Consider the following 26,196-nt stretch of genomic DNA (forward strand, 5'->3'; position numbering starts at 1 on the left):
GAGCCCAGAGCTTTTTTTTTTTTTTTAAGATTTTATTTATTTATTTGTCAGAGAGAGATTACAAGTAGGCAGAGAGGCAGGCAGATAGAGAGGGGGAAGCAGGCTCCCTGCTGAGCAGAGCACCTGATGCAGGGCTCGATCCCAGGACCCTGAGATCATGACCTGAGCCGAAGGCAGTGGCTTAACCCACTGAGCCACCCAGGCGCCCCCAGAGCATGTTTTTAATTCACAGAGCTACACTGCAGGCATGAGAAGCCTGACAACCCTTTGGCAAATACTCCTCAGACACTCCTAAGCAAAGTCCAGAAACAAAGGAGCCAACAGTGTGGAATCCGTGAATTTAAACAAAGCTGGAACATTTTTAGGCAGCATTAGTACAAGGAGAAGGTACAAAGGGGTAGTAAGTACTCCAAATTTCCTTCTAAGCCTCATTCCAACAAGAGATTAGAATAGATGTATTCTGAGTAGGCATACGGTATCTGGAGCATATTTTACTCTTGAAACACATTTTGCCTTGACAGGTAAGTGTGTGATGAGGGGAGTGTGGACAGGATAGCGTCAGATCTGTAAATATACGCACCAAAAGGAGGGGCAACAAAGCTATGAGTTTAGTGGATATGCCAACCGAAACAAACATGGAAGGATCCAAACACTGAATGAAGCTTTTGGCCACACACACTTTAAAGGGTCAGTGGCCCCTGGTTCTTCCTCAGACCCCTTCTCTGAGGCCCGCCCCCGGACCGGCGACAGTATAGCAAGTTCGCCCCAAGTGGTCAGGACACTAGCAGGGGGACTGGATGCCTGGAGGCGGTGGAGACAGGTGGGTCGCCGCCCCTGCCGGCCCGGGACAGGGCGCGGGGCGGGACGGGGGCGGGGCGGGGGCGGGGTCCCCCTGGACCAGTGCGAGGGAGGCCCCGCGGCCCGCCGCTCCCATCCCGCTACGGGCCTCCGCGCACCGCCGGGAGCTTTGGTCCTCTGTGGGCCGCCATGGCGTTGCGCGCGGCGGTGCTCGACCTGGACGGGGTCCTGGCGCTGCCCTCGGTGGCCGGCACGCTGGACCGCACCGAGGAGTTGGCGCTGCCCAGGTAAGGGGAATCAGCGCCCGGCCGGAGCAGGGGTGGCGAAGGGGGGAGCCGGGGCGCCAGGGGGCGGGCCCCTAGCTGAGAAAAGGCCTCTGCGTACCCCCAGCCTTGGTTTCACGGTGCTGTAGGGCGGGAGCTCTGCAGAGGTTAAGACAATTACCCTAAAAATACCCATGCACGCTACTAGACCCATTGTCTTAGTAAATGCTAAGTGATTAAATCTCTCTAAAGACTCCCAAAATTGCCCTCTGTGATGGATTCTTTTCCTAAAGTGACAGGAGCTGCTCGCCGGGCTCACTGCTGCCCTCTAATTCTGTGTCATGAAATGTGTCCTCAGGCCGCCCTGAAGTTGAAGAGGGAACAAAGTCCTGTGCTTTGCGGGCGCACTTGCTCTAATCGCAAACTAGAGAAACAGCCCCAAAGCCTCGTCGCTGGGAAATGAACTAGGAAGCGTCACCAGGAAACCAAGAAACAGGATGTTCAGAACGAGATTTCAGATCAGAAAAGACCTGTTAATGAGAACTGAAAAAAAAGAAACAAACCCACCAGAATGTGAAACAATTTTTTACAACATGGTTTCAATTATAGCTGGCTAGGGGGAAGCTACCTGCAGAAAAATGTGTGGAGGAAGTATCCCAGAATATGTTTGGGATTATTAATCCCAGATGAGACTATAATGATTTTCTTCATTTTTCTACTTTTTGGCATTTTCGGTTTATCTCTTCATGAACATATGCTTCCCCTATAGTCAGAAGGAGGGAAAGCATATTTGTTTAAAAGTTAAGAAAGAGGGTCGCTCCCGTGGCCCAGTTATTTAAGTGTCCACTTTGGGCTCAGGTCATGATCTTGGGGTCCTGGGACGCGATCCTGCATTGGGCTCCCTCCTCAGCGCGGAGTCTGCTTGGCCCTCTGCGCCTACCTCCACTTGCGTACCGGCCCACGCTCTCTCTTTCTCAAATAATTAAATAAGTTTTTTTAAAAATTAAGAAAGAAAATAAATGATCACCCTGGTGACACCCAAAGAAGACTGAATTCTAAATTCCTGGCAAGGATAAGGAGCCTGATGGAAGCTTTAAGAGTTCTGTCCGTTTTGTTTCAGGGCAAATCAATGCTCAGAGACTGTTTCTTTTGGCAGCAGTTTCTGTAACCTAGGTTCACTGTGGGTGTTTCACAAGCCAGTAGCGAACAGAATAACGGCCTTCATAAACCAGTACACTACATACCCCCAAACAATGATAGATTGATCCATTATTGTTCTAGTCAAAGGGGAGTCTGAAATAAGTAAAGCCCAAATTTTGTTGAAGTGTACTTTCCCTTATTTTTTAAAAGATTTTGTTCATTTATTTGAGAGGGAATAGGAGAGAGAGAGAGACTGAGCTAGGCTTAGGAGTGGGGAGCGGTGAAGGGCAGTGGGAGAGGGAGAAGCAGACTCCCTGCTTAGCAGGGAACCTGACTGGGGCTCCATCCCCAGACCCTGGGATCATGACCTCAGTTGAAGGCAGATGCTTAACTGACTGAGCCATCCAGGCGCCCCCCCCCTTTGTATGTTCTTGATACCAGTCCTTTGTCATATGTAGGTATTGCAAGCATATCCATGTATATGGCTTGTTCATTCACTTTCTCAGTGGTTTCTTTGATAAACAGGAGGTACTAATTTTAATGACTGATTTATCTTTTTTTTTTTTACTGTTTTATGGTAGCGCTTTTTTGTATCCTTTTTTTTTTTTTAAATGAGCCTGAACCCACGATCCCAAGATCAAGACCTGAGCTAAGATCAAGAGTTGGACTCTTAAATAAAAATAAAATCTTAAAAAAAAAAAATGGGTGGCTTAGTTGTTAAGCGGCTGCCTTCAGCTTAGGTTATGATCCCAGGGTCCTCGGATTGAGCCCCGCATTGGGCTCTCTACTCCGTGGGAAGCCTGCTTCTCTCTTTCCCACTTCCCCGGCTTGTGTTCCTTCTGTCACTGTGTCTCCCTCTGTCAAATAAATAAATAAAAATAAAATCTTAAAAAAAAAAAGAGTCGGCTGCTTGGTGCGCCTGGGTGGCTGAGTCGGTTAGGTGTCTGCCTTCTACCAGGTCATGATCCTGGTGTCCTGGGATCAAGCCATGTGTCAGGCTGCACGTTCAGCAGGGAGTCTGCTTCTCCCTCTGCCCCTCACCCCGCTCTCATGCTCTCTCTCATACGCTCTCTCAAATAATCTTAAAAAAAAAAAAAAAAGAGTCAGATGCTTAACTGACTGAGCTGCCCAGGTACTGCTGCCTTCGGTGTCCTTTTAAGAAATTTTTGCATTCTTAAAGATCGTGAAGATATCCGACTTTCTTGGAGAACCTAGATTGTTTTAACTTTTACATTTAAATACATGATCCACCTCAAAACAAATTTTGTATATGGTGTGGAGTCTCCCTGCCCCCTATGGATATCCGGTTGCTCTAATGTCATTTATTTAAAAAAATCTTTCCCACATTAAATTTCAGTGGTGCCTTGGTGAGAAAATCAAATGGACCATGTATGTAGATGTCTATTTCTGGACTCCCTATTATGCTAAGTTGATATATAACTCCATGCAATAATATCACATTGTCTTAATTTATAATAAATTTTAAAATCTTGTAATATAAATCCTTCATATTTAATCCTAAAGATTTGTTTGGCTATTCTGTGTCCTTTAGTTTCCAGATAAATTTTGTAATCAATGTGTCAATTTTCACACTTATAAACAAAATCTGCTGGGATTATGATTGGAGTGAATTAAATCTTTATATCCATTTGGTGAGAATTTTTGCCCAAACCATATCGTCTCCCGATCCATGAACTTGATACAGAAATCTTTATTAGTTTTGTAGTTTTCCAGGCAGAGGTCTTAGACCTCTTTCATTATATTTATTTCTGTTTTTTTCTAATGCTATGGAAATGGTATTTTAAAAACTTCATTTCCAATTTCTTTTAAACCACATTGTCCTGTTCTCAACTTTTTATTTTCATCTATTTTTAAGTTGACTGGAAATCTTCCCTGAATTTTTTTTTTTTTTTCAGGAAAGGCATGTGATGGTAAACATTGGTTTTATATGCTGAGACTTTCTGTTGCCTTCAAAAATGTGTAATAGTTATCTGGGGCTACAATTTGGGGGCCATTGTTTATTTTTCTCTTAATGTCCAGTCAGTATTGTTCCACAAACCTCTGACATCTAAAGTTGCAGATAGAAGACTAATGTCACTCCGAATTGTTTTTTGTTTGTGTATAACCTGTTTTTCTACACAAAAGGTTGTTACCCTTTGTTATCCTTAGAATTGGCGCAGTTCCCCCACATATGCCTGTTGTGGAGGTTTGTTTTTTTATTAATTTTGCTTTGGTAATTGGTATACTTTTGATCTAAGGTGTCGAATCTTTCTTCAGAACAGAGAAGTGTTCTGTTATTCCTACTGCGTCTCTGATCAATCATGGAAGGATTATTTTTTTAAAGATTCATTTATTTAATTTGGAATTACTAATAAATTATTTATTTATTTATTTAAATTAAATTTTAAAACATTAAAAAATTTTTTTAAAGATTTATGTATTTCATTTGATAGAGGCACAGCGCACATGAGCACATACACATGTGCCTGCACACATGAGTGGGGATTGGGTAGGGGCAGAGGAAGAGAGAGAATCCTTCAAGCAGATTTCTTGCTGGGCAAGGAAGACAATGCAGGGCTCAGTCCCACGACCCATGCGATCATGACCTGGGTAGAAACTAAGGGTCAGATACTCAACCTACTGAGCCACCTGGGTGCCCCAACCCTTTTGAAATTCTTACTGCTTGTTTATTGAAGGAATTTGGACTCCCTAGGTCTTATCATTTTGCTCATTAACTTGAATTGCTTCCTTGTTTTACTCTTTGTTCTTGAAAACTGTATCCTGTCTTTTGATTCACTAATTTCATTTTGTGTGATAGCTGCTTCACTGCTCACTGCTTTTATTAGCCACCCTTAAAATTTGGAATTCGTGTTTTCCAATCCAACAGTGTTCATATTTCAAATTGCTTCTTCTGTTATTATTACTGCCTGATCTGCTTTATAGATACATTGGTATCTCCTTTCTCTGTAGTTCTAGTCTTCCCTCAGTTCCCATTCTGCTAGCAGCCACCATTCTCCAGGCAGAAAAAATCATTTTCCTTTTGCTTTCTCCATCCTATTCCTCCAGCGTGTGATAGTTACTTATGTGTTGACTCCCTTGTTCCCCTGTGTACTCCCGAAGAATACAGTCACATTTTCCTGCATTTGTATCACAGCATCCAGCACAATGTCTTGCACACCTCAGGTGCTCAATCCAAAATTGTTGAGTCGAATTGTGTATTGATTCTTAAAGCTGGAGACCAGCTGCCAAAGGGCACGAGGAACCTTGGGAGGTGATGGAAATGTTCTAAAACTGGAATGTGCTGATGTTTGCATTGATGTCACAGAGTTACACAGTCTGTAAATTTACTACAAATCCTTGAATCATACTCCTTAAAATGTGAATTTGATGGTATATAATTACAACATAGTAACCCTGTTTAAAAAAAAAAAAAAAAGGACAAGCAGCAGGGCAGTGCCTGGCTGGCTCAGTCGGTGCAACATGTGACTTGATCTCAGGGTTGTTAAGTTCAAACCCTATGTTGGATGTAGAGATTACTTAAATATAAAATCTTCCAAGTAAATAAATAAAAGACAACTGATGGCAAAGGTATGGCAGAGCCATTGCTTTTACTGGAATGTTGAGCAAGGCTATAATATTAGGTATGTATTTTTTTGCATGTTGTGTGAAGTTGATAATCGTTACCTGCAAGAGCGTTAGTTGGATAGAAGAGAGTTGCCTATTGTCAGAAATGGAACTCCCAGAGTAGATTTGTTGTCTTACTTGGAAATGGTAAATCATTTTAACTGGCCTGCTGATTTTCATCCATTATAAATATTTGCCTGGGGCACTGTATTGAGAAAGATTGCACATCAGTGCCTGGGCTGAGTGGACTCGGTTGTGGGGATGGGTTGTCAGGGGTGTGAGGGAGCAGAGGTGTGTGTGCGTGTCACATATATATCATCCTTATCCGTCTGATCGTCTCCTAGCCAGCCATGTGAAGGTAGCTGATCCGCCATGGGGGTTGGGAAATTATCAAGAAAGCGGAATGGAAACTTTAATTTTGTAATGTAAGGAAGTGAGAGGGTGATGAGCTGGTCTCTCTCCCTATGTGTGTGCTATTCCTTGGGACGAGTATGAGCTGAGGTATGTTAGCTGGCTAGGGCTGCCATAACCAAGTACCACAGGCTGGGTGGCTTCCACAGTAGTTCCAGAGGCTAGAAGTCCAAGGTCAAGATGGCGGCAGGATTGGTTTCTCTGAGGCCTCTTTCCTAGGCTTATAGAAGGCTGTCTTCTCCCTGTGTCCTCACATGGCCTTCTCCCAATTCGGGTGTGTGTCCTAATTTTCTCCTCAGGACACTGCTCATTAGATAGGGCCCACCTTTATGACCTCATTTTAATCTAATCACCTCTTTAAAGGCCCTATCTCCAAATACATATTCTGAAGTACTAGGGATGATGACTTCAAGATAGGAATTGGAGGTGGGGCAGTTTAGCTCTTAACCTGAGAAAACTTTTTAAAAATTAAATATGGTTAAAATGAAGTAGAAACTGTATGTTCAGAATCAAAACCAGGAAAAAATATTTCATTCCCTCTGAAAAGTATGTACTAATAAAGCAGTCCTTTGGAGTAGTGCCTTGTACAAAGGAGCTGAAGACAGGAATGAATGTGTATCCAGTCTTGAGTTTGTCCCTTAAGTGGCAAAGCCAGAAGTACTGGCAGTTGAAGAGGCTCTGCTGGGTGGTTCCCATGAGCTGCTTCACCTGCCGGCATATTTGTCATTTAATTTGTGTTCTCATCCAGGTTCGATTGCTCGTATAGCCTAAGATCCTGGCTTGAACATTGCCTTTCCCCGTCCCGACAAACAGCAGTTTGTCGGGACGCCTGGGTGGCTCAGTTGGTTGGACGACTGCCTTCGGCTCAGGTCATGATCCTGGAGTCCTGGGATCGAGTCCCGCATCGGGCTCCCAGCTCCATGGGGAGTCTGCTTCTCCCTCTGACCTTCTCCTCGCTCATGCTCTCTCTCACTGTCTCTCTCTCAAGTAAATAAATTAAAAAAAAAAAATCTAAAAAAACAAAACAAACAAACAGCCGTTTGTCTGTGGATAGGAATAGTGTCTGTTCCCTACATGCTGCTGTGATGAAGTCCTCTGAACATGCATGCTGTTGTTTCTTTGTATCTTCCAGAGGCTTTCTGAGAGAAGCTTTCCAGAGAGGAGGCCCAGAGGGCTCCAGTGCCCGCCTCATGAGGGGAGAGATCACATTTTCCCAGGTAAGGGGACACTTCATAAACCCCTTAAGAAGGCATTCTGTGCCCACATGCCCATCTCCCGCACTGACTAGAAGCTCTCTGAGGGCAGACCCACCATGTTTGCCTCACCTAGTACTAGTACTTTCCTCCCAGGACTGGGATGGAGGCTTTGAGACACACAGAGAGATATTTAAGACTGGTTCATTATCTCTTTGGGCCAACCCGCAGGATTCACTCCATGAGTGGGAAATTACCAGTTTCTTGCCAGTCTGTGCCACGGAGAATAGCCTGTTTTTCCTCTTAAATTGTGGTAAAATACATGTAATACAAAATTTGTCATCTAGATCACTTTTAAGTATATAATTTTATAATGTAAAGTATATTCTCATTGGGAAGCCATCACCATCGTCAATCTCCAGAACTCTTTTCATCTTGCTAAAGTCCTATACCCCTTCAACAAAAACTCCCCATCCTTCTTTTCCCCCAGCTGCTGGCAGCCATGACACTACTGAATTCCTGTCTCTGTGTATGAGGCTGCTATAGCTACATGAGATAAGTAGGATCCTGCAGTATTTGTCCTTTTGTGCCTGGCTTATTTCACGCATGGTGTCTCCAAAGTTCATCCGTGCTGTGGCCTGTGAAAGGATTTCTTCCCCTTTTAAGGATGAATTGTTTCCTGGTGTATGGATAGACCACATTCTGCTTATCTGTTCATCTGTCGATGGACCCTGGGTTGCTTCTGTCTTTTGGTCATTGTGAATAATGCCACTGTGAACTTGGGTGTACAAATATCTGCGGGACACCTTGCCCTCAGTTCTTCTGGGTATAGACCCAGAAGTGGGATGGCTGGGTCATAGAGTAGTTCTTAATTTTTTTAAGGAGCCTGCATCCTGTTTTCCAGAGCGGCTGCCCCAGTTTGCATTCCCCTGGGCAGTGCCCAAGATTTCCACTTGATCCATATCCTCGCCATTCCTTGTTAGTCTTTGTTTTGTTGATTGTTTTGTTGCTTTGATAGTGGTCATCCTTACTCAAGCTGTTTTCAGACAGGACCAGTTGTGGGGAGAGGCTGTTAATTAATAACTGGATAATGGATGGGCTTTGGAGGCAGAGAGCAGGATTTAAATCACAGCTCCCACTTACAGACACAGGTTGCTTAACCTCCTAAAGGCTCAGTCTTGCCATCTGTAAAATGAACGTGATCTGCTGTCTTCTTCATGGGTTGTTAGGAAGCTAGGAAACTGTCTCGCATGGTGCCTGGCACATAGCAAGTGCTCAGTAAATAGCAGTATCGTTGTGACTACAACCTCCACTGGTTTTTAACAAAGCAATGATCTGAAACCACTTGGATTCTCAGGCAGTGTCTGCAAGAAGAAAGGCTACTAAGAATCTATTCAACAAGCACACAGAAATCCGCAATTAATATTGTCAGAAGAGAAGGAAAGAAAGGAGTACAATGTACTTTCAACGAACATAGGAATTATAGAGTGAATTTCTAGTAATTGCTGTGAAAACTCTGTACCCATTCTGACTTTCTTCGTCTGTGTACCTTCTAGGTAACTTGAATAGTTAGCAGATGGGGTCTGAAAAAGCACGTTATAGTTGATCCTTCAACAACATGTGTTTGAACTCACGGGTTGATTTTTTTATTTTCAATAAATACACATACAGTGCTGTAAATGCATTTTCTCTTCCATAGGATTTTCTTAATAGCATTTTCTTTTCTCTGGCTTACTGTATTGTTATAATACATATAATAATACATATGACATATAAAATATGTGTTAATCAATTCTATGTGAATGGTAAGGCTTCTGGTCAACAGTAGGTTATTAGTAGTTAAGCTTTGGGGAGTCAAAACTTACATATGGGTTTTCAACTATGTGAGTGGTTAGGGCTCTCAACCCCCACATTATTCAGGGGTCATCTATATATTATGACAAAGGCTACTTAGGTTTAATTTGTCTTCAAAAATTATATCCTGGAAGTGAGTGTCGTCTTTTAAGTTTTATTTGTGTATTCAAGGCACCTGGATGGCTCAGTTGGTTAAGTGTCTGATTCTAAAAAATTTTAAAAATTAAGTGTCTGACTCTAAAAATTTTTTTTTCTTTTTTGTATACAGTACAAACAGAAAAGTATGCAAAGTATACAGTTTAACAAATTTTTGCACAAACTGAATGCACTCAGGTCACCAGCACCCAGATTAAGAAATAAAACATAATTAGCACTGTAGGCACCCCACCTAACACCCCTTCCGACACTACCCCTCCAAGAGTAACTAACCATCCTGATGTCCAGCCTTAGAGATCACTTTTACATATTTTGTACTTTGAATGGAACTGCACAGATTAATATTTTCTGTCTGGGCATCTTTTCCTCAGCACTGTATTTGTGAGAATCATAGATATCATTGTGTGCAGTCCAAGTTTTGTTCTCATTGCTGCATGATATTCCATTGTATGAAGATACTCTGATCTCTTTATCCTTTTTTTTTTCCCACCCTGAGATGGAAAGGCATTGGGAGATTTGGAGCAGTGAAGTGACATTATGTATATATATTTGCAGCAAGGGAAAGGTTTAGAGAGTGAGCGAGCACAAGTAGGGGGACTATCAGGCAGTGGGAGAAGCAGGCTTCCTGCTGAGCAAGGAGCCTGATGCGAGACTCAGTCCCAGGACACTGGGATCATGACCTGAACCGAAGGCAGTGGCTTAACCCACTGAGCCACCCAGGCGCCAAACCTGGAATATTTTGACTGTAGTTTCCGCAGGCTTTCCTGATTGAGTGTGAGTATGAGAGAAGAGTGAAGGGTAACAAACGTTTCTGACCAGAACCAACTGACAGTATCAGTTGCTGTTTGCTGCTGTGGGGCTGGGAAATCATGTGCCTGATTTGGGGTATTTGAATTTGAAATACTTATTTGTTTTATTAAATATTGTATTTATTTATTTGAGAGAGAATGAGTGAGAGAAAGCATGAGAGAGGAGAAGGTCAGAGGGAAAAGCAGACCCCCCAAGGAGCTGGAAGCCCGATGCAGGACTTGATCCTGGAAGTCCAGGATCATGACCTGAGCCGAAGGCAGCCGCTCAACCAACTGAGCCACCCAGGCGTCCTTGAAATGCTTATTGATCTCCAAATGGAGCGTGCAGTAGGCAGCCTCATATACAAACCCAGAGTTGACGGAAGATATCCAGGCTGAACACCCACACAGCATATAGATGGCATTTTTAGTGTCACCGGACTCAGTGTGATCACCGGGAAAGGAAGTATAAATGGAGAATCCAGAGTCCCAGGTACTCTAATATTAAAGATGGGGTTAATGAAGGGGACCCAGATTGAGAGATGGAGAATGAATTTCGACCAGTCTGAGAAGAATCAGGAGAGTGTGTGGACCCTGGCAGCCAAGGATTTATCAAGTTTCAGATGAAGAGAATGGCCCTCTGTGTTGGTGCAGCTGATGGGTCAGGCAAAATGAGGGTCAGCAAGTGCCCATTAGATGTAGTAACATAGAATGGAGGTCATCGATAACCTTGACAAGAGAAAGTGGCATGTGGAATGTGAAGATAAAAGCCTGACCAGACTGTGTGCAAGAAACAAGGAGAGGGCGCCTGGGTGGCTCAGTGGGTTAAGCCGCTGCCTTCGGCTCAGGTCATGATCTCAGGGCCCTGGGATCCAGTCCCGCATCAGGCTCTCTGCTCAGCAGGGAACCTGCTTCCTCCTCTCTCTCTCTGCCTGCCTCTCTGTCTACTTGTGATCTCTCTCTATCAAATAAATAAATAAAATCTTAAAAAAAAAAAAAAGAAACAAGGAGAGAAAAGGTTTGAACACTATATGAAGTTTTGATGCAAAGTAGGGCAGAAAAATGGGACAGTAGAAGGAGGAGGGGATAAAGTCAAGAAAGGTTTACTTTCTGGTAACAATGTGCTTGCATGCTGATGGCAGTGATGCAGTAGGGAGGGAGACTGCTGATAAAGGAATAAGGAAGGGAGACCCCCTGGAGCTATTTCCTTGAAGCAGAGCCGGATAGAATCTAGATGGAGGGTTCGAGCTTTGGTAAGAGCAATGGACCATTATCTATGGCAACAGAAGGGAAGATGGAGTTCTTGGCCACTAATGCTGGTAGGTGGATATTGAAGGTGGAACTTGTGAAAATTCTTTTCTAATTATTCTCCCTTCCTCCAATCCTTCTCACTGTTTCTGGGATGACCTCCCTAAAATGCAAATCTACTTATGTAACTCTCCCACTAAACTATATTTATATATTTTTTACTTGTGTAACAGTATAAGGCTGGAAATGTTTTTTTATAGAAAGGTAAATACTTCCATTATTTTTCCAATTTCATTAATGGCTTTAGTCTACTCACATTTTATATTTTATCTTGCATCAATTTTGGCATCTGTATCTTTTTTCTTTTTATCTTTTCACCCCCTCTTCTCCCATTTCTCTCACGCCGTCCCCTACCACCTGCCTCTGGCAACCACTTTCTTCGTATCTATGAGTTTGGCTTTTTTGGTGTTTTTAGGTTTTCTTTCTGTTTTGAATTTAATTTCCACATATAAGAGAGATCATACAGTATTTGTCTTTCTCTGTCAGACTTCTTTCGCTTAGCATAATGCCCTCGATGTTCATCTAGATTGTCACAAATGGCAAGATTTTGTTCTTTTTTATGGCCAAATAATATTCCATTAAATTTATATACCATATTTTCTTTATCCATTCATTCATCCATTGATGGGCACCTAGGTTGTTTCCATATCTTGGCTATTATAAGTAATGCTGCAGTGAACATGGGGGGTGGTGCAGATATCTTTTTGAGTTAGTGTTTTTGTTTGCTTTGGATAAATACTGAAATGGAGTTACTGGATCATATGGTAGCCCTATTTTTAATTTTTTGAGGAATTTGCATACTGTTTTTCATAGTGGCTGCACCAGTTTACATTCCACCAACAATGCACAAGTGTTCCTTTTCTCTGCATCCTCACCAGCATTTGTTATTTCTTGTCTTTTTGATAATAGCCTATCTAATAGCTGCTATGTGATGTCTCACTGTGGGTTTTTTTTTTAATATTTATTTATTTATTTACTGGAGAGAGGGAGAGAGAGAGAGAGAAAACGAGAGAGCATGAGAGGGGTAAGGGTCAGAGGGAGAAGCAGACTCCCTGTTGAGCAGGGAGCCTTATGTGGGACTCAATCTCTGGACACCAGGATCATGACCTGAGCTGAAGGCAGATGCTCAACCAACTGAGCCACCCAAGTGCCCTTCACTGTGGTTTTTGATTTGTGTTTCCCCTGATGATTAGTCATGTTGAGCATCCTTTCATGTGTCTGTTGGCCACCTGTATGTCTTCTTTGGAAAAAAATGTCTTTTCAGTTTTCCATACATTTTTTAAATCAAGTTTTTTTTTTCTTTTTTCTTTTCTTTTTTTTCTTGCTGTTGTGTTGTATGAGTTCTTTTTATATTTTGGATATCAGCTCCTTATCAGATATCATTTGCAAATACCTTCTCCCATTCAGTAGTTGCCTTTTTGTTTTGTGGATGATTTCTGTCGCTGTCCAGAAGCTTTTTTATTTTGATGTAGTCCTAATAGTTTATTTGTGCTTTTGTTGTCAGATTAAAAAAATCATCACCAAAACCTATGTTGAGGAACTTGACCACCTATGTCTTCTTCTAGGGGTTTTATGGTGTTAGGTCTTGTATTGAAGTCTTCCATGCATTTTCAGTTGACTTTTGTGTATGGCGAAGATAGTGGTCAAGTTTCATTGCTTTGTATGTGGCTGTCCAGTTTTCCCAACACCGTTTATCAAAGGGATTGTCCTTTCCCCATTGTATATTCTTGGTTCCTTTGTTGTAAATTTACTGACCATACATGTATGCATGGGTTTATTTGTGAGCTCTCTATATCAGTCTGCTATTGGGGTTTGGGTACTTTTCAGTTGGAACTACTCCAAATAGTGCTGCTATGGTAGTGTGTAAACATATCACAATCCATTTTGCTGCTATCAGCTAGGGCTGCCATAACAAAATACCACAGACTGTGTGGTTTAAACAATAGAAATTTGTTTCCTCATAGCTCTGGAGCCTAGAAGCCCGAGATCAAGGTGTTGACAGGATTGGTTTTTTTCTGAGACCTCTCTTCTTGTCTTGCAGTGGCCATTTTCTGTGTCTTCAGTCTTCCCTCTGTGTGTGTGTGTGTGTGTGTGTGTCCTAATCTCCTGCTTTTACAAGAACACCAGTCAGATTAGATTCAGCGCCCCTCATGACCTCATTTTACCTTAATCACCTCTTTAAAGACCCTACCTCCAAGGACAATTGCTTTCTGAGATGGGAGGGCTTAAGACTTCAACGTGAATTTGGGGGGAACACCATTCAGGCCATAAACAGGGGCACTTACGTAGTTTGTAGTTTGGGGCTCTTGGAAATAGTGCTGCTGCAAGTGCATAGATGAACATGTCTTTCTGGTGAACATATGTGGACATTTTCTGTTGGGTGCAGGTCTAGGAGTGGAATTGCTGGCCCACAGAGAACGCATATGGTCAGATGCAGCAATGCTGCCAGAAGCTATTCTTTTTTTTTAAGATTTTATTTATTTATTTGACAGAGATACCACAAGTAGGCAGAGAGGCAGGCAGAGATGGGGGAAGCAGGCTCCCTGCTGAGCAGAGAGCCCGATGCAGGGCTCGACCCCAGGACCCAGGGATCATGACCTGAGCAGAAGGCAGAGGCTTAACCCACTGAACCACCCAGGTGCCCCTGCCAGAAGCTATCTGAAGGATTATACCAACTGATAATACTCATTTATTCCTTTCCACAGTGGGTGCCACTCATGGAAGAAGACTGCAGGAAATGTTCTGAGGAATCTGGAATCCGCCTCCCTGAGAATTTCTCTGTAAGTCAGCTCTTTGGCAAGGCAGTTGCAGCAAGAAAAATCAACTATCCCATGCTTCAGGCTGCTCTTGGGCTCAGAAAGAAGGGTAAGGAGCCAATACTGGTTGTTCTCTCAATCAGCCGCACTAGAACCCTTGGGAGGGTTAGGTCAGAATACATCCAGATGTGTTCTGAGAGCACAGGTCTTCTGGAATTTGATGGAAAGCCATTCTTAAAAACAGCCCCGAAGTAAGTTTTATCAAATGGCCAAAAACAGCACTATCAGAATAGTAGGGGAAAAAAAATGAAAGTATTTTACTTAATAGAGCAGTTTGTGCCAGAGACTGCCTTGTGAGCAAAATTCTCTCCCTCCGGTGACACTTAGTAATGACCAGAAGGACCCAACCTTTTGTCACAGTGATCGAAAATCAAGGCCTTTAAAGCAACTGTGATCGGCTCAACCTCTAAATGTCAAAGCGACTGAGCTGTGAGCTGGTTGACATGAACTCAGAGGATGTCAAATGGTCTAGGATGTGAGATCAAGTTCATCCAGTAGACATTTATGTAGTGTCAGAGCCCGCTCTTTGTCACAGGCATATTTGAAATCATTCTACCCACTTAACAGTAGACTTACAGGGTCGTGGCTGAGCCGTCCCATGTCCGTGTTTCTCACTCATGTTTCATGCAAAAGGTCTCACCACTGACTCTTCAGTGCCTTATTTCCAGCATCCCCTGCTTCTTCCCCTTCTTGGTTAGGGAGAGAAAGCCGGGGGAATAATGCTATCTTTGCCAGCATTCCTCTGGTTTTGAAATGGGAATGCAGTCTCCAGAAGCCAAGGCAGGAATTTTGAAAGAGTGGAGCGGAGTGTTCAGTAACACTGACTTGGCAGGAGCCCTGGAGGGCCAGTCCAAAGGCAGGATTCTGAGCCTGGCTCGGTTCTGCCTTCACTGTGTAGCTCTGGGAAGCTCATCATTGGTCCGAGCTTGTTTGCTCATCTGTAAAAGTGGATAATGAGGTCTGTCCTGCTTACTCCCAAGGTGGCCAGGAGCATATGAGCTGATAAAGATCACAATCTCTTGCTCTACAGTTGCAAGGGATATTTAGCAATAGTGTTTTTGTCAGTGCTTCTGAAAGCCCTTCACGTACCCACTTTGCTTACTCTCCTGTCTCAGTGTCAGGATGTGCTTATGGGTAAAAATGGTTCTTGTCCCGCATGTCAGTTTAGAAGCTGGGCATCAAGAAGTTGATGCAAAGAAGAACCCTATGTGGCCCCTTCTTTGGGGTTGCCTGTGGGGGTAACTTGAGCTTCTTGGAGCAAAGTTCTGTATCTGGTCCAGTCACTGGTGACTTCTCTTTCAGGCTACACCACCTGCATCCTCACCAACGACTGGGTGGACGACAGCGCTCAGAGGGGCAGCCTGGCCCAGCTGCTGTGTCAGCTGAGGCCGCACTTTGACTTCCTGATAGAGTCGTGCAGGATCGGAATGACCAAGCCTGATCCTCAGATCTACAAGTTTGTGCTGGAAACCCTGAAGGCCAGCCCCAGTGAGGTATGTGGACACTTCTTTTGAGTGAAGGAGAATGTTCTAGAGATAGTGCACATAAGAAAAAGGGAGGAGGGAGCAGGTGGAGGACTTCTGGGGCCTAGTGGTTTGATGCTGGGTCTAGCGGCAGGTTCCCATTCTCCCAGGCCAGGATTTCCATGGGCATGGGCCACTCTCTGTGGCTTTTATAGGTCAAAACAGGTATTGTCAAACTGCTAGCCCAGCCGCCTCAGTTTGCCTGTAAAGAAGCATAGACCCTGGGAGATTTTCCCAAGACCACAAGGCTGGTAAGGGTCACCCTACCAAAGGGTGAGTTCCAGTATTAGAGCTGCCTCCTCTAGGCACCCCAAAGTTCTGTCTTCGTGCTGTCTCTAATTATCTATTCAAAACTCTGTTTTCCTTGTATGCCCCACCTCCAGTTTTTAAAAAGGCAATTAGTCCATCCTTAAATACCTTTCCCTGATGTTTCTAACCCTCTCTTGTTGGCCCCACCCTCTCCACAAGCTGGTGGATGGAACCCTGAAGTCCCTCATGGGAATCCTTACAGGAATCCTTACCAGAATCCTTACCAGGCTCAATCCTAGAACTCAACCTCTCTCCTTTTAAACTTTGCTCCTGCTCTTCTCAACCCCTGGATAAGCCTTGTAACAGTGCTCTAAATTTTAGTATGCCTGTTACTCACTTCTGACTTTTGGGTTGGATGAGCTTTTTAGAAGTCTGGGCCTGCCCTAATCCAAGATGATAATGCACTTATGCTTTTTTCTATGACTTTAAGGATTTTTTTTTATTCTAAAATTTAAATATTTGATCTATTCAGAATTTATTTTGGGGGAAGATGATGTGAAGAAAGCATCTACTATTTTCCCCCAAGCAGTTAAGATAATTATATAATCTTTCAAGTACCATTTTTGCCAGGCGGACAAAACGAATTGTCATTTATAATTAGGTTCATTCCTCAGCTCTCTTCTATTTCATTGATATGTCTATTTCTCGTCTAGCACCCCACTTTTTTTTTTTTAAGATTTTTATTTATTTATTTGTCAGAGAGAGTGAATACATGCAGACAGAGTGGCAGGCAGAGGCAGAGGGAGAAGCAGGCTCCCTGATGAGCAAGGAGCCCGATGTGGGACTCGATCCCAGGACGCTGGGATCATGATCTGAGCTGAAGGCAGCTGCTTAACCAACTGAGCCACCCAGGCGTCCCAGCACCCCACTTTTTAGTTTTACCTTTTTTAGCGTCATAGTTTGTTTTAGTATCTGCCCTTATTACAGTGCTTTTCCAGATTTGGGGGCGGGGGTCTGTTCATACATGTTGATTCCCTAGATGAATTTTAATGTCACCCTGATAAGTTTATATCCTTCCTTAATTTTTTTACAGTTTCAGAATTTAGGCTGAAACCCACACACGTCTCTGGGAATCTGTACATCTCTCTGTGTTTATGGATATGTTGATGTAATTCAGTATTTGTAAGAGTAAACAAATATATAAAGGAAAAAGTAATTCTTCACCTTGCCATCACAAAAAACCCACGATCCCCATTTTAATGTGTGTCTTTCCGGTGCTCTCCCTCCTGGGTGAATTTTGCTCAGGTTGTGTTCTTGGATGACATCGGGGCTAATCTGAAGCCGGCCCGTGATTTGGGGATGGTCACCATCCTCGTCCGTGACACAGATACAGCCCTGGCAGAACTGGAGAGAGTAACTGGGGTGCAGGTAACTCTTGGGGTTGCGCTGGGTTGGGTTTCCCACCGTTCCTCTTGTGTTGAGGGGTGCAGGAGACACAGCAAGTGAGAGGGGGATCGTTTCCGGGAGTTCGGTGCTCATGGCGCGAATCCAGCTGCTCACCTCCTGGGTGGGTGGCCGCTCCCCACTGGGCCATCAGCACTGCTGTCCTTGAAGAACTTCTTTCTCTGCAGCCATGAGCAGAGAAGAAGTCCAGGATCAAGGTGTTGGCAAGGGCAGTTTCTTCCGAGACCTCTCTCCTTGGCTTTTGGATGGCCGCGTTTTCCCTGTGTCTCCACATGGTCTTCCCCAGTGTGTGTCCAGATGTCTTCTTTTACGAGGACACCAGCCAGATTGGATTCGGACTCCAATAGGCTTGCTCCAATGACCTCTTTTTTTTAACTTAATGACCTCTTTTAAAACCTTATCTCCAAACACAGTCACATTCTGAGGCCCTGGAAGTTTAGACTTCAGCAGATGAATTTGGAAGGGACATAGTTTAGCCCCCCATGGTAGGAACAATTGACTTTTCATCTTCTTTTTTTATTTTATTTTATTTTATTTATTTATTTGAGAGAGAGGGCAAGCACGAGTGGGGGAGGGGCAGAAGGAGAGGGAGAAGCCGACTCCCCACTGAGCAGGGAGCCCAGTGCAGGGCTGGATCCCAGGACCCTGAGATCATGATCTGAGCTGAAGACAGACATTTAACCGACTGAGTCACCCAGGTGTTCCTGACTTTTCATCTTTAATGAATAAATAAAAATATCTGTCTAATGGCTTCACTGTCGTAAAGTGTCTTGTCCAAGCTCAATCTGTTCTACAAGCCTAGAAGTCTCATGCAGCAGAGGAGAAAACGTCCCAGACTTAGAATCCCAGCGTCCACCTGTTTGTCCCACTTACTAGTTGTCCCCTTGTCGTACGAGTCACAGATAACTGTCCTGTAATTGGGAAAGTAAGCCATGCCTCACCTGTCTTCTCCAAAGTAGGGAGAAGCTATAAGGAAGGATGAAAATTATTCCCTTTTATTTTTTAAATCAACATACAATGTATTATTTGTTTCAGGGGTACAGTTCTGTGAATCAAAAGTCTTAAACAATTCACAGCGCTCACCATGCACACACCCTCCCCAATGTCCATCACCCTCCCTGCCCCCCAGCAACCCTCAGTTTGTTTCCGGAGATTAAGAGTCTCTTACTGTTTGTCTCCCTCTCTGGTTTCATCTTGTTTCATTTTTCCCTCCCTTCCCCTATGATCCTCTGTCTTGTTTCTCAAATTCCTCACATCAGAGAGTAAGACATCCACTAGGAAGCCAGGGATACCTCAGCAGAAGGGCCCCATGGGACTCTAGCCCTTAGGGGTCCATGTCCTGACTCCCTCAGTCCAGACAAGGCCCCTTGCCATCAAAGGACACCCAGCTGCCCATCCCTCCCACCATACCCTGAATCTTCTCCAGGTGCCACGGCCGTAGGGGGCTTGCCTTCTGATTCCCCCACTGAGGATGTCTATGCAAGCTCTTCCATGTTTAAAAAAGGAGGTACATTTCATAGTTTATTTCTTGCACCTCAGAGGTCGGAGCCGCTTCTTCCTTAGACCATACCTTTGGGACCAAAGATGAGCGATCTAGCAGTAGGAGTTGCTAATATGTCACTTTCTGTGACTAAGATCACTTACTGTCCTTTGTCATTTCTGTCTCAAGACACCTCACATGGATAAGGTAAAGAAGCCCCTTAAGGACCCTTTGTTCAGGGATTTTGTTCTTTACCTAGATGTCATATAAGATGTTATTTGTCCTCCTGGGACTCCAGACAACCCAGCTGGGGCCTGCAGGCAGAAGGCTCTTACTGGCTGACCTCTGCCCCCTTCCACCCCAAATTCATTCATGTTAAATCCTCAGGACCTCGGAATGTGAGTATATTTGGAGATACAACCTTTAAAAGAGGCGATGAAGATAAATGAGGTCATTGCAGGTGGGTCCTAATCTAGTACAACTGTCCTCATAAGAAGAGGAGATCAGGACACAGACACAGAAGAAAGACCACGTGAAGGACCCAGGTTGGAGGTGCAAAGCCAAACAGAGAGGAGTCAGGAGGAACCAAGCCTGGACCAACCAAGGTGTTGGACTGCCGGCTTCCAGAACTGGGAGACATAAACGTCTGTTGTTTCAGTCACCCAGCCTGTGCCACGTGGTTATGGCAGCCAGAGCAGACTAATACAAAGGCCCAGAGTCAGATTTTGGCCGGCGTGAGGGAGGGAACCTGCAGTGGAGCCATTCAGTGATGCTCTGTGCACTTCACATTCCTGATGGTGTCCAGCATGAGCCAGGGTGACCACTTGAGGAACTGCCGTAGGGAAGAATTATAGTCACTGAAGTATGAAATCTCAGCATTTTAGAGTAGGTGGTTTATTTCTTGCTGATGTAAAAAAGTTGGGGTGGTGGTGGCCAGGGCCTTTGCTTCAGGCAGCTATTCAAGGACCCAGGTTTGATAGTGGACCCACTGTTCTCCCCCTGTGTTTTCCTGAGTCACACCAGGCTCTCAGCCAGAAGCGGGGGGCAGTAGAGAATGTAGGACAGTTGAGAATGTAGAATCGTGTGGGGATTTTAACGGGTGAGGCTGACAGGCCACGCTCTTCTGTCCGAAGGACTCAATCATGGGCTGCACTGAACTGAAAGGGAGGGGGAGATGAATACAACTGTGTGCTCGCAGGAGAGGGACGGGGCTGGGCAGGGAGGACTCAGGAGCCCATGGCACAGGTGCCTGTGCCAGCACTCTGGATTTCTGGAAGCCGTCTCTGAGAACGTCGCACAGAAGGAGGCTGCCGCCTCTCTCACTGTCCCTGTTTTCCTTCCAGCTTCCCCGCGCTGCAGACCCTCTTCCAATCCCATGCAGTCTGAGCGACGTGAGCCATGGGTATGTGCCGATAAAGGTATGTGAGCGCTCCCTCCCAGTCAGCTGAGGCCTCCCTCACCAGCCCATCTACAATGACATGCAGAGACATTTGTTAAATATCAAGGGTACCTGAATACTCACTGTTTACAGGGAAATAATATTTCTCCATCTACTCATTCCTTAAAAGTCAGAAGACAAGGGTCATGCTTTAGGATATGCAAAGCAATGTACAGATGTGGTCAGACTCCCGTGGGAAGACAGGTCACGTGGCCTTGAGTAGCCCAGAGTGCTAAAGTGCATGTGTCTGGCCTGTGTTCTGGGGAGAACTTGTTTTCGTCTAGCAGATACTCATCAAGCACTGCCTTGGTGTCAGGCTTGGGCCAGATACAAGGGATGCAGTGAGGAACAAGACAGATCCATCCTCAAAAAACCCATAGCGAGAATAAAGAGACAGAAGTGGTCATTAAAACATCCAGTGGTCAGGGTTACGGCAAGGCCAAGGCCATGTGCAGAGGGGCCCCGACTCCTGATCCAGCCAGGATACAGAGTAGGGTGTTAGAATGTCTTCATGGATTCACCTTGGGATCTTTCTTCATTTGTCATTGGTCCCATTTAAATGGGAAGCGACCTAGAGCTACAGGTCAGCTCATACGCAAAACACGATGGGACAGTTGCTTGGGGCCAGATAGAACCGGTGTGAATCCTGACTTTGGCACTAAGTTTACAGATTTAGATACATTTTCATCACTCTGAATGTTTGCGTACACAGCTTTATAACGAGGTGATGCCGATATGTCCCCTCTGTGTTCTTGTGTGGATTACACCTGACCCTTGAACAACATGGGTTTGGATGGCGTGGGTCCACTTATCTGAGGATCTAGTAGAGTGCAGTGCTGTAGATGTATTTTCTATTCCATTTTTTTTTACCCCTTGTGATTCTCTTAAGAACATTTTCTTTTCTCTAGCTCACTTTACAAGATTATAGTATGTAGTATACATAACGCAAAATAGGCCTTCATCACCTCCTATCAGTACCACTGCCAATCAGCAGGAAGCTAGTAGGAATTGAGTTTTTTGGGGGGTCAAAAGTTAATATGCAATTTTCGACTATGCAGGTGGGGGGTCAGTGCCGTTTATACCCACATTGTGCAGGGGTCACCTGTCATTGAAATAATGCACGCGGACCACGGGGCATTGTACCTGGTGGCTCTGTGCTCGGTCAACTGTAGCTGATGAAGAGGAGAGCTGGTGGCGTGAGCGGGCACGTCTGCAGATGCGGGGGAAGCCCTGCTACCTGGAGGACAGCCCCTCAAGGATTTATTGAGTATTTGTTGTTTGTGGGGCACAGAGAGAAATACCGAGATGAGTGGAGTGTCTAAGACCTCAGGAATCTTGTGGTCTACATGAGATACACGTTCCCAACTCCTGCAGTTCCAACCCAGGATGGGGTCCTTGTCTGGTAGCAGTGCTCTGGCGCTCTTGGGATGGGCTCGGTGAGGGTGGAGGCTGCACCGGGGAGTGTTCAGCGGTGATGGTGAAGTGGGTGTGAAAGGATGGGTGGGAACTGGATAGTAAGAAAAGGCTGAAGCAACTGCAATCATTAGCCCAGCCTCTCCTGTAACCCTGGGCTGCTGCTGAAGGGGTGAACACTTCCTGAGGTCCCTTAAGACCTCATCTCCAGTATCAGTGAGGATTGGGGGCTCTCAGCCTGTGGCATGGGATCTGGCCTGTGGCCTTGTGTCTTCAACCCTGTGGACATAATCCTCTTGAGGCTTATAGGTCTGGTCAGTTCCAATACATTTCTCATTTGACCTTGAAGGAGGGTGGTCAGAACCGCTTTATCACCCCCTCTGTCCTCACCCCAAATTAAAGGCCTGGGGCAGTGACCTCTGGGGAGTCCCAGCCGAGCCCCGCTCTCCAGGGTGCTATTCCATCGATTTCCACTGAATACTAAGGCCACCCAAGCTGGGTTAGGTCTTTCTCGTTTTCTGGCTTTATGGCAATTTTATTAACATATCATTTAAAGAATGGGGAAGTACATGCATTTGCTGAGCTACTTGATGCTGAGCAGCAAAAAGGAGTCTTAGTTTAGGATCCATTTAGAGCAAGGGCAGGTTAGGACCGTGTCACCAGACATCAGTACTACAGCACTTTGCAATATAAGGAATAGAATCAGATCCTTCCTTTGCCAAGTACTAATAGACGATGAAACAGATTCTGATATGACTGTAGACCACGATAGAGTTTGTGAAATGTCAGCCTCATGTTTTCTCGAGCGGAATAACTCGCTGGGAATCATGAATGAAACTTCTGGTTTGGAACACAAGCTTAGAGTAATCTGAGATGCAGCTCTGTAGAATTCTTCCAACTGAATTTCCATATGCAAAGCTTACTTCTCCCAGTTATTTCCATTAGAAAGTTGGAGATACATACTTTTGAGGGAAAATAGGGCACTCTGATTGGATACTGCTTTAGTTGGTGTGCTTAGACCACATGGTAATAATTGGAGGAGATTAAGTACTAAAACAAACCATCCCAAACCATTAAGTACTAAAACAAACCACCCATCTAGTACTTAGATTAAGTACTAAAACAAACCACATGGTAATAATTGGAGGAGATTAAGTACTAAAACAGACCATCCCAAACTTCCGTTGGCTCAACATCAGGTTCATTCCCTGCTTGCCAGACACCCCATTGTAGGGTAGGAGTGGGCTCTCTCCATGCAGTCAACAAGGATCCCGTTTCCTTTCTGTTGGTTCTACCTTGCCTAAGGCCCAAACTCTTCAGGTACAGATGGGAAAATGTGTGGGAGGTTTATGTGGACCCAGGTATAGCACGCATTTGTTCATTCTCATAGGCCATTGGCCAGAACTCAGTCACATGGCCACACCAATTGCAAAGAAGTGGACGGAGGTCTGGAAAATGTTGTCATGGGCCAGGGAGAGAACACAGACATTGAGCTCTAGTAGGCTAGGACCCACAGCCCAGAGCACTAGAAATGTAGCAAAGCTTGGAGAAGATTTTGCATTCAAGAGAGAAACATTTTTTTAACAAAATAATCCTAGTATTCCTCATGTTAACATGAATATTGGCCTTCTGTGTTCCTATAAAAGGCTTTATTGCAGTTTGGCCAGTTGTGTCTTCTTGAACATCTTCTGGCATCGGAGCCTTGAGCTGAGAAATTATGAGGTCCGGCAGTACCCGGAGGTGGCCCAGAGTGGTCTGCGGAAGACGGACTGGTTCTGTCCAGCCTGGTGCTGTGGTCACTTCTGTTCACCTCTCTTTGCTACAGCCTGGGGTGCGTCTGCATTTTGTGGAGCTGGGTTCTGGACCTGCTGTGTGTCTCTGCCATGGATTTCCTGAGAGCTGGTTCTCTTGGCGGTACCAGGTAAAGGAAACTGAGGGAAGGTCTGCTCCAGTCAAGGTGAAGGAAGAGGAAGCTATAGATGGTGTTGCCCAGTGTAGAATGCCATTAAGAAGCTGAAACCTCTGAGGGTTTTGAAGGGGCGGGGGGTGGAAGGTTGGGAGAACCAGGTGGTGGGTATTGGGAGGGCACGTATTGCATGGAGCACTGGGTGTGGTGCAAAAACAATGAATACTGTTAACGCTGAAAAGAAACGTAAAAAAAAAAGAAGAAGAAGAAGCTGAAACCTGGGGCACCTGAGTGGCTCAGCGGGTTAAAGCCTCTGTCTTCGGCTCAGGTCATGATCCCAGGGTCCTGGGATCGAGCCCCTCGTCGGGCTCTCTGCTCAGCGGGGAGCCTGCTTCCTCCTCTCTCTCTGCCTGCTTCTCTGCCTACTTGTGATCTCTGTCTGTCAAATAAATAAACAAAATATTAAAAAAAAAAAAAAACCTGAAACCTTGGGACACCTGGGTGGCTCAGTCAGTTAAACATCTGTCTTCAGCTTAGGTCATAATCCCAGGGTCCTGGGATCGAGCCCCGCATCGGACTCCTTGCTCAGTGGTGAAGCTGCTTCTCCTTCACCCTCTGCCCTTTCCCCAGCTCATGCTCACTCTCTCCCATGCTCTCTGTTTCTCTCTCTCAAATAAATAAATAAATAATAAAGTATTTTTTTTAAAAAGAAGCCGAAACCTTACAGTGGAGCGTCATCTCCAACGATGACTGTGATACCTCAGAAATGTTGGAGCCAGAGATGGGTCCAGACTTCAGAGCTGTGCTAGACAACATGCCATCTTTGCAGATAGAAGAAGGCAGATTTTTCACTATTCCTTATGCCACCTGCTGGGAAATCTTTGTAATGAATATAGAAATCTCCAAGGTCTTTGCTAGGAAAAGTGCTCTCTTAGATGTAGTATTAGATGCAGTACACAGACCTTACCACTGTCCATGTCAGCCCTATCCAGGTGGGCTCATTCCAGCCTCATGGCAAGGATCCCAGATAGTGCTACAGGGCACTTTGAGTTGAGCCATTTACAAGACCGTGGGTAGAAGGAGACAAAGAAGGAGTGTCTGTAAAAGACTGATGAGACCATTCTTGGGTGTCCCTGAACTCTTTGTTTTCCAGATCCCTGCTCTGGCTCAGGCAGGTTTCCGGGTACTAGCTCTGGACATGAAAGGCTATGGAGAGTCGTCAGCTCCTCCTGGTAGGTTAACTGTCTCCCAGATGCCCTGTGTTGGTTATCCCTCTGACTGTCTAAGCTCTCCAACTGTACTCTCTCCCTCTGGTCCCAGGTCAGAGTGGACAGCCCTTAGAGGGAGCCCGGCTTTTCCCTTCTCCTCTCCTGTAGTGACCCTTGTCTGTACCCTTTGGGCTCAGATGTCTCTGCTCCCGTACTCTGAATGAATACAAGAGACCCAGTTGCCTGTGCCGAGAGGAAATCTCGTGCTGGATGTGGGGTATAGGATGTATAGAACTTTTATAGAACTTTTCCTGTCCAGCAGAACTCTGTACCATTAAGCACTAATTCCCCATTCCCCTTTCCCTAGCCCCTTGGCAACTACCCTTCTGCTCTCTAGGAATTGGACTACTCCAGACATTTTTAAGTGGATGATAGAAAATTTATCCTTTTGTGACTGGCTGATTTCGCTTAGCATAATGTCTTCAACATTCATCCATCTTGTAGCAGATATCACAATTTCCTTCCTTTTTAAGGCCAAATAATATTTCATAGAATGTACAGACCACATTTTGTTTATCCACCCTTCTACCGATTGACATTTGGTTTTCCTCCACCTTCTGGCTGAAATGAATTATGCTGCTGTGAACATGGATGTGCAGATATCTGCTTGAGTTCCTCCTTTGCAATTCTTTGGGCTGTATACCCAGAAGTGGAGTTTCTGGATCTTATGGCACTTGGTAGGCCAGATCCTTAACCCAGTGTTTATGGATTCCAGATGGCATCTATCTGAGAATGGACACTGGGGGCCTATGAACCCGAGTCCATGTGTGGGTTTACAAGCACTTTCCTGGGGCGAGGGAGTCTGCTGCTTTTATTGGTTTCAGGGAGGGTCTCAGTCCCAAAATTGTTAATAAGCTCCCCAGGTGGAGAGAGGAATAGGATGCAATCAGCCATGCTGCTGGCAGCGGTGCCCAGTGAGCCAGACCAGCTGCTCACCACCCCTTCTCTGAGCTGCTTCCCCCATGTTTAGGGCAAACTTGTCGAGGTTGAAGCCAGCTGATGGAAACTGGCACTCGGGTAACCAGCCAGACCATTCAGCCTGTCATGACCGGGGAGTGTGCCATGATTGTTCCCTAATTGCCATGGTTCCTACTCCGCGGCCGC

At 45.0% G+C, this 26,196-nt stretch overlaps 1 protein-coding gene across 2 annotated transcripts in view; it reads left to right on the forward strand.

Moving 5' to 3' along the window:
• The first annotated feature begins 885 nt into the window (after nucleotides 1-885).
• Nucleotides 886-26,196, forward strand: part of EPHX2 (epoxide hydrolase 2) — a 59,919-nt gene continuing 34,608 nt past the window's right edge. The window contains exons 1-8 of one of the 2 annotated variants that reach the window (XM_082726833.1): nucleotides 886-1,085; nucleotides 7,369-7,453; nucleotides 14,241-14,400; nucleotides 15,654-15,844; nucleotides 17,429-17,551; nucleotides 20,411-20,485; nucleotides 23,744-23,839; nucleotides 24,978-25,056. In XM_082726833.1, coding sequence (XP_082582959.1) covers nucleotides 988-1,085; nucleotides 7,369-7,453; nucleotides 14,241-14,400; nucleotides 15,654-15,844; nucleotides 17,429-17,551; nucleotides 20,411-20,485; nucleotides 23,744-23,839; nucleotides 24,978-25,056 — 907 coding nt within the window. In that variant the 5' untranslated portion in view covers nucleotides 886-987. The remainder of the gene's footprint in view (nucleotides 1,086-7,368; nucleotides 7,454-14,240; nucleotides 14,401-15,653; nucleotides 15,845-17,428; nucleotides 17,552-20,410; nucleotides 20,486-23,743; nucleotides 23,840-24,977; nucleotides 25,057-26,196) is intronic. The other variant, XM_082726832.1, reaches the window with a different exon arrangement.

This window comes from Mustela nivalis (assembly GCF_964662115.1).
Source record: "Mustela nivalis genome assembly, chromosome: 4".
Lineage (NCBI taxonomy): Eukaryota > Metazoa > Chordata > Mammalia > Carnivora > Mustelidae > Mustela > Mustela nivalis.